This window comes from Carassius auratus, unplaced genomic scaffold (assembly GCF_003368295.1).
Source record: "Carassius auratus strain Wakin unplaced genomic scaffold, ASM336829v1 scaf_tig00034891, whole genome shotgun sequence".
Lineage (NCBI taxonomy): Eukaryota > Metazoa > Chordata > Actinopteri > Cypriniformes > Cyprinidae > Carassius > Carassius auratus.
Window position 1 is genome coordinate 55,001 of NW_020526181.1, and position 8,104 is coordinate 63,104.

Sequence of the window (8,104 nt, forward strand, 5' to 3'; positions counted from 1 at the left end):
ACACTATGGACGTGTCACTAGTTAAAACTGCTTATTTCTCTGGATTTAAACATTCTTCGAAACATTTAGGATAATGTAAGTACACAAAAATATATAACACTGTTCTAGTGTTTTTTGGATATTTTAATGAAAAAACTAATACTGAAACATTTTTACAGCATTTACTAACCTAACTTAAAGTTGGTTTATAAACAGACTGTTGTTTATAATTGTTAGCTAATGGAACTGTACGTTAGTATATGCAGAAGTCAACCAAAAAGAAGAAAAAGTGCTGTAAAAGATGTTAATATTTTAGTTCAAGGCACTTAACCTGTTAAATGTCACCCCGTCCTGTATACGGGACGCCTACGTTGACTATACTATATTACAATCAAATTTAATCTAATCTTGACAAACAATATATCGTTGGAAAGGTCTAAGACTCCCAAATATATATTATACCAATATTTTTTGTTAAAAATTATGTAGGAAAAGTAATAGATCAATTTATGACAAGAGTGCACCCTCAGAAATCTACATTACAAAAGGAGTTTTGACCTTTGTTTAAAAAAAAGACTTCCTCGTTGCCTTTTTCTCTATCACATTTTAGAAATCATCAGAAGTTATATATCACTTGAAAACATAAAATCTCAAAATTCATCCTTCAAAACCCATTTTAAAATCAGACATTGCATTACCATGTAAATGGTACATCAAAATCATGTTACAAAATGTTTTCAGTCATGAAATATAAAAATTTAGGTTTGTATCATGCACATTCAAGTCTATCTTCAAAAACGTGAGTGACAGTTATCAGGTTAATCCACAAACCAACGTTAACAAATTGAACCTTACTAAACCTAAAAAAAAGTTTCATTTGAAAGGATGTGACTCAGTCAGCACTGAAAAGTCAAACAATATTAAAGTAGCAGCAGTTTTCGGTCTCTTTGCTGAGTGCTTTAGGTATCAGTTCAGAGCTGATAGCACATCATCATTAAACCTGAATCGCTCTGTGATTGGAGATGAGAAGTCACCAACACAAACCACTGGATCAACATCAATTACAAAAAAGCATCACAATGACAGACGCGATTCGGAAGAAATACTGCATCAAATGTGAAGATACATGTACTCTATAATAATATAATATTATATGTATGTAGTCGAACATATATTACAGAAATGGATCATCTAACCCTGAAGGGCAAACACTAGACTCCTTAGCTGAGGATTCCCCAGGGAAATAAATCTCTAATGCAGAAACTAATACAGAACTCACACAACGACTGCCGCGTCCGTTTAATGAGATTATTCCTGCTGTGTCATTCGCAGAAAGTCAGGGCCAATAACTCAAGTTTCTGCCCACAAGCTGCTTTACAGTTTCTCAAACACGTTGACACGGAGTGAAGGAAACACATCACATTCTCAATATCCTCTTTCTCAAAAGGACAAACGTTTCCTGCAGTCACAGCGGCACTGCATTGGTGTGCTGCTCTCAGATTAGCCGAGAGCCAAGCGGTGTCAAACTCTCCACGACTTCCGGCTCGCATCCCAACACAGAAGAGAGAAGACATATAAACATATAACCAACTTTGAGAATTTATACAAATTGAAGAGATTCAGAAATTACATAAGCTATTTACATATTTCCCACAAGACAAAAAAATAGTACATTTTAATTCTGTTCTTCATAACGTGTGTTTCATTCTCAAGCATCAGTGAATGTTTGCAGCTTTTAGTTGTGTTTGAATCTCTCAATCGCCCTCGGTGTGAAAGCTGTATCTCAACATCACGCATTTATTGCTGGGTAGGGTTCAAATGTGCAGAAGATTTTGGAAAACCACAGAAAGTGCAGGAGCTACAGTCACTGTTTCTGAGGAGCAGTGGACAGTTGAACTGCTCCGGAGACAGAAGGGAGTCATGAAGAAGAGATCAGAAAACACACAGCATTGTGTGTGTCAGTTCAGTCATTACTGTGTCTGTGAACTAGGGCTGTCAACGAATATTATAAATTCGAATATATATTCGAATAGGTTTTAAAAAACGAATTTCGAAGGTGAAAATTAATATTCGAATAAAAAAAAATGTGGAAAAAACGCCCGCGGTAGTAGAGGCGTGGCTGTATGCTTTGCGAGTGGGCTCACTAGCGCGCCTGGGGTTCAGGGACAGGTCACAGGAATCGCACTGTCTGGCACAGCATCACTGCTGAAAGTTGACACTTAACGTTACTTTGCATCGCCCGCCACAAGCGCTTTGTCTGCAACACGACAAGAGGCCATAACGGATAAATTAATTTCGTTGATTTGTAAGGACATGAGACCGATCAGTATCGCGGATGGGGCAGGCTTCGGGGAGTTCTGTCAAGCAATGGATCCGAGGTTTGATTATTTATCGTTTCATTTCAAGGAAAAGTTCCATGTTTACCACAGCACAGCTCGCTCAGTTCTATATTCTGTAAAGCTTCAATTCATATTAATAATATTTGTTTCAATCACTGAATGAAGCCTGCTATATTTGGGAAAGAATTTGCGACCTTAAATCGCTTGCACAAAACTCTTGATCAGCACTGAAAATTTTGTTTGTTCATTTAAACCGTTATGCGCAGAGAACGTGAGGGTGAGAGAGCGTGAGGTCTGCGGTCTTGGCCATTAGTTGATTTCCTTGTTTTTGTGTAGGTAATACGTTGTTATATATGTTTAAACTTAAATAGACTATCTATACAAGTAGTTATGTCTCTTTGTATTATTTTGTCCCTTTATTGACGTAATGCACGTCATTGACAACATGCGCCACCAGATGTTCGAATAGTTCGAATATTCGTGTTTTTTTTAGAGGGAATATTCGAACGTAATTTTTGAGCAATTTTGACAGCCCTACTGTGAACAGAGGCAGAGATCTGTAAAAGAGCTTCAGCACAGCAGCACTACATACATACATTTATTTGTTTTTTTAAAGTACGTAAGTAACTTTATGTTCCCTCTAATTTCCCTAAATGATAAATATCCTCCAGGTTATTTGAAGTAAACATGCAGCACATATTCAAATGTATATAAAGTGATAGAATTTACTGTATAAACAATAATACACATTTATATATGTATAACATGTTGTGCTTATTACAGTTTTGATCACTGTGCTATTGTTCTTAATGGGTTAATTCACCCATAAGTGAAAATGAGCCCATAGAACTGGCTGAGATAATGGGCAAAGCGCAGATGAGGTTAGATGAGGAGGAGAGATAGAGAGAAAGAGTAAAAGCAGTGGGTTTGGAGGAGAGAGTAACAGATGATGAGTATAGATGAGTGTAAAATGGATATCGCCCAAGAAACTGGATTGCTTTCTGGAACTGAAGACAGCGAGCGATTGGGAGAGAATTGAATGAAACTTGCTTCAGAGGAGAACAAAATATAAGAAGCAGCGATTCATCTCTCTTAGAACAGCATGAAGCGTCTATAGGGCCTAACACAAAATGTTCAGAAGTGTCCGTTCAGAACAGCAACAAAGAGATAGAGAAAGTCCAATCAAACCAGCACTGCAGTCTGTAAGAGTCAAAGGTTCTGTAGCATGACCATTACAACAGATTGAACGCCATAAACAGAAGAATGAAGCACGGAGCAAAATGAACGACCCTCGTCTGAAACATTTCCTTTGGATGCATCCAAACCAAGGCAAACACAGAGAAGCAAAAGAAGCTTCTTACCTTCTTTGCAGTATTTCCCTCGGAAGCGTGTGTGGGAGCAGTCGCAGTGGACCTCGCCGAACTGGACGCTGCAGTATCCTCCGTTGAGGCAGGGGTTCTGCTTGACGCACAGATACTCCAGATCGTTATGAATGCCGTTGCTGTTGAGAAGAGTGGGAGGCATCTCGCCCACCTTCAGATTGGAGATCAAACCCATGAACGGAGGCTCGTACTTGACCGTGCTGGACGTGAGCGCGGAGAGACGCACATCCGGTGGGATGCCCCCCACGAACAGGTCGCTGACGACCGCCATCTCCTTGCGCTTGGAACGCACCTCCGCCACTTTGGTCTCCCCGTCCACCATCAGCATGGTCTCGCGGTAGTTGCGAGTGAGCAGCACCATGTGCCAGCGGTCATCGTTGACACGGGTCTCCATCTGGAGGGCGGCCGGCTCGGCACAGTGGATGGCGAAGCGCAGCTGCAGGTGTCCGCCGCCGATGATCAGCTCCAGAAAGTCACAGTTCCCACCGTCGTCCAGGTACAGAACCAGTGCCTTGCTCACGTTGGTCTTCAGGCTAAAGCTGAGCTCCCCGATGGAACCGGCCTCCCAGCGGGCGTAGCGAGCCCACTGCCCCGGGGCTCCGCCAAACTCCAGGGCCCCAGCCGACAGAAAGAGTCCGGCCAACAGCAAGGGCCACAGGGGCCAGAGAGAGGACCAGCACCCGGACTGCATTTCACCCACCCCAATAATACAAGCTCAGAAACCTGCTCTCGACAGAGCTGAGATAGCACTCAGAGTTTCTCTTTGACTACGATCGCAGACAAGGCCAAGGCCAGTCGTTCAATTGTTTTCTCTCTTTTCTGGGCCTGTCTCCACTTTATCCAGACTCTATCCGTAGTCTCTCCATTGGCATCAGGCACAGGCAGGGGGTGATGAGGGATCGATGGGGATTCCTGCTCTTTATCCTTAGCTTGGTTGCCAATTTAAGTTTTCTGTGAGAGGCTTCCAACTGAGTTTTCAAAGCACTGTGATTCTTGGTTTCCTTCAGGCTGATGCTGAGGGGCGTGATGCAGCTATCTTGAGTCCTGTGGACCACAGGTGATGCTCATGGCTGAGTCTTTACATGCGGGTCATTTGTCCATGTTCATCCAAATACTCTTATCCTACATGAGAAACGTCCTACTGGCCTCCAGATTCCAGCCTTCTCCAGAACTGCAAGACAAAAGGGAGCATTTGATTAGCTACAGCAGCATACTGAATACAAACAGACAGGCTTATGGTTTAGAAAAGGATATTCATTGACAAACACGATTGACAAATGCCTAACCCTGTGCAGACACTGATATTTGAGGATTGTGCCGTCATCCAAATAACTGCTTGTGGTGTTTCAGAAGTGTTAGCTGTGAAAATGACCTGCTAAAGGCTAAATCACACAGTCAGCTTCAGGAAGTTTGATATGCTGCCGTTTGCCTGTGTGAACCAGCTTTCAGAGACCAGCAAACTCAATGCTCTGACTTAAAACTGTGAAAATACCAAAGTCCTATTTCAAAGAAACAAAACACAAGAGAACACACAAACGCTCAGCCAGACCTTCACACTGCATCGTCTCTCATTACACTGATGTATCTTAATGAAGATCTGTGCTGAACACTGATGTTCATATTACGGCGCTGCTCTAATCTCATCTGAAACAAAATGGAGTCGCTGTCTGGAAAGGCTGATTGCTCTTGAACCCGTCGGCCTACACTAAGACCTGCCCATTATTTCTGAAGAGAGAATTTAACTACCCGCATGAAACGCTCACAATTAAACACTCGTCTTCCTCCACCAGATCTCTCGGCTTAGCAGATCAGCCCTTCTTTAGACGGGAGCTATTCCTCAAACTTTAACTGCTTGTCATCCTCCTCATTTGCAAGTCTCTGAGAATAACAGCATCTGCCACATGAATAACTGAATGAACAACCACTAAGAGGTAAATGTTTAACTTTACTGAATTAGACCTCTCCCATCCCTTCAACCACACCCCCTCAGCAGAAAACACCACCGTCTAAGGAGATACCAGCCAATCAGATGTGCACAAATTGATTGACAGGCACAATACACTGATGATCTCCTTCAATCAGAAGTGTGTGCATGAGATTATTCTGAAAGATGATGTCCTCACATATCAGAGATCACACACACACACACACACACACCAGAGTCTGACGTGAACTTCAGCTAAAACATCCTAAAATGTAGCTTTAGTGTAAAATTTATTATAAATGCTGCAAACGAGTATGTTAATATTAAGCGGCCACACTGAATAAATCTCACAAGAGAACTCGGAGCCATGCTTAATACCGAGCCATTTATTAAAGGGTCAGTGATTGTCAGATGATGATAATAAACCTCTTCATGCGTATGAATATATAATGTCCACTTCAGAAACAGCAAAGCACTTATTCAACATCCACGTGCCCCATGGGTCACACCACTGAGTGTGTGTGTGTGTGTGTGTGTGTGTGTGAGATGTGCTTGTTGAATCTGGTGTCGGCAGCACTAGGACGAGTGTTAATGTTTGTTTGTGCGCTTGGGTAAGTTTGTGTGTGCATGTGAGACTTAAACACGATCTATCGGCTCATTTTCTGCTTGGCTGCTCTGGTTCTTTCTGAACTGTGCCATCAGGTGCATGGTGTGCACTTCCTCTTCCACAGGAAACACTGCTTGACAGAGGTCATAGAGCTGTGTTGACCTCTGACCTGTAACCTTGTTGTGCTGCAGTTAAAAAAAAAAAAAAAACTTTTTTCAGTTGTTTCACTTCTTAAGTGTTATGCAGTTTTGCTTATTTCTTTTTACACCATTTTAATTAAACTGATGCTTTGGCAATATAATTATAAAGCCCCTCTCTCTCTACAGTCTGTGTGTGTGTGCGCGCGAGTGTGTGTGTGTGTGTATGTATATAGCATGACTGTGTCATGTTTGTCTGTGATCCTCAGCTGTGTGTCCGTCACTGAAGTCATTTCTCTGTCAAACAGCTGTAACATCATCATTTCACTTCATTAGCTTCATTTAAATATCAGTTCATTAAAAATAAAACCTCCTAGAAAAGGCGTCTGGTGCGATGTTCACACAGTTAAAACTGACATTCATTTACACCGAACAAACTCCCCAGAGATCTCGGTGTTACACGTGCTGCATGTGTTAGAGCTGAACTCTCCGTCTGACTTCACATCATCTCCAGCCGGTTCACTTCAGTGTGTCTGTACAGAGAACTGAGCCACACACCTCCAGAGAGCAGCCAAAAAGAGATGAAGATCAACCCCCAGCTGGAGGAGCTTTCTTCCCCATCATCCAATCCAGACAAACACAACGACATTTGAAGCAGTTTATGAGCTTCATCACATTCTGATTTTGGGGATTTCAGGTAAATGATTCTGTACATGAGAAAATAAAGTAAACTTCTGCCATCCACTTAAACAGAGACAGTCTTCCAGAACTCTTCTGAACAAGAATAAGATTCAAAGGGGACCACTGAAAACTACTGTTCTTAAGTATGCCCTGGATCAGCTCTCAGTCGACATAGATAATGTAGTTCTGAAGGTCTACAGTTTCTTTTCCATCTCTGCAAAAGGAGAGGGTCCCTGAAGGAGTTCTGTGTCTTCTGTGATGTCGAGTTCCATGAAGTCATGCACCATGTGGTCACTCAAGCCTGCTATCAGTCGCCTGCTCCAGAACTGGACTGCTCTCAAGTGCTGTTTCATTAGCATGGGTGTTGACTGTGCGAGGCAAACTAACAAGCAATGCTGCTGGCGTTGAGGACGACGAGCCTGATCTTGTGGAGGTGTATCTCCTCTTTTGTAACAACATCCTGACCCTCTTTGAAGAAGTGGTCAAAAAGCTGGAGAGGAATGACACCAAATCAGCTGACCTCTATGCCATCATGCACTCTTTTCTAACAAAACTATCTCAAAGAGATGATGGGTTCTATGGCTATCTAACTAAACCATAGCTTCAGCGTCTCTCTCCATCTGATGCTGACGTTGCCAGACACGAGTTTACCGCCTTCTTAAACACTTAAACACTTATGTTAGCAGATGTTAGCAGGCAAAACATCTCCATGCATATGCTTTATGATGAGTGTGTTACTGCCAACAACATTGTAAAGCATCTCACAGAGCATGATGACTGGGTGTCCAAGAGAACAGCAGAGAAGAGGATCACAGTTCTACAGGCAGCTGATCTCCCGAAAAAACTTGCTGTGGTGTCCTTTGTCCTCAGCATCCCACCTTCCACTGGGTATGTGGAGAGGGTGTTCTCGGCAATGACAAATAAATGGTCAGATGTACGAAACAAATGTTTAGTTGGACTAATAAGAAGTGAGCTGATCATCACTCTGAATGAGAAGTCTTCAGCTCTACAGGACAAACAGCTACTCGCTGCTGCAAGAAATAAAAAAGTAAACA

At 42.3% G+C, this 8,104-nt stretch overlaps 1 protein-coding gene across 1 annotated transcript in view; it reads right to left on the bottom strand.

Annotated features, from left to right (window-relative positions):
* Positions 1-4,504, bottom strand: part of LOC113081667 (neurexin-2-like) — a 34,670-nt gene extending 30,166 nt beyond the window's left edge. The window contains exon 1 of the mRNA XM_026253686.1: positions 3,680-4,504. Coding sequence (XP_026109471.1) covers positions 3,680-4,391 — 712 coding nt within the window. The 5' untranslated portion in view covers positions 4,392-4,504. The remainder of the gene's footprint in view (positions 1-3,679) is intronic.
* Between the last annotated feature and the right edge of the window lie 3,600 nt (positions 4,505-8,104).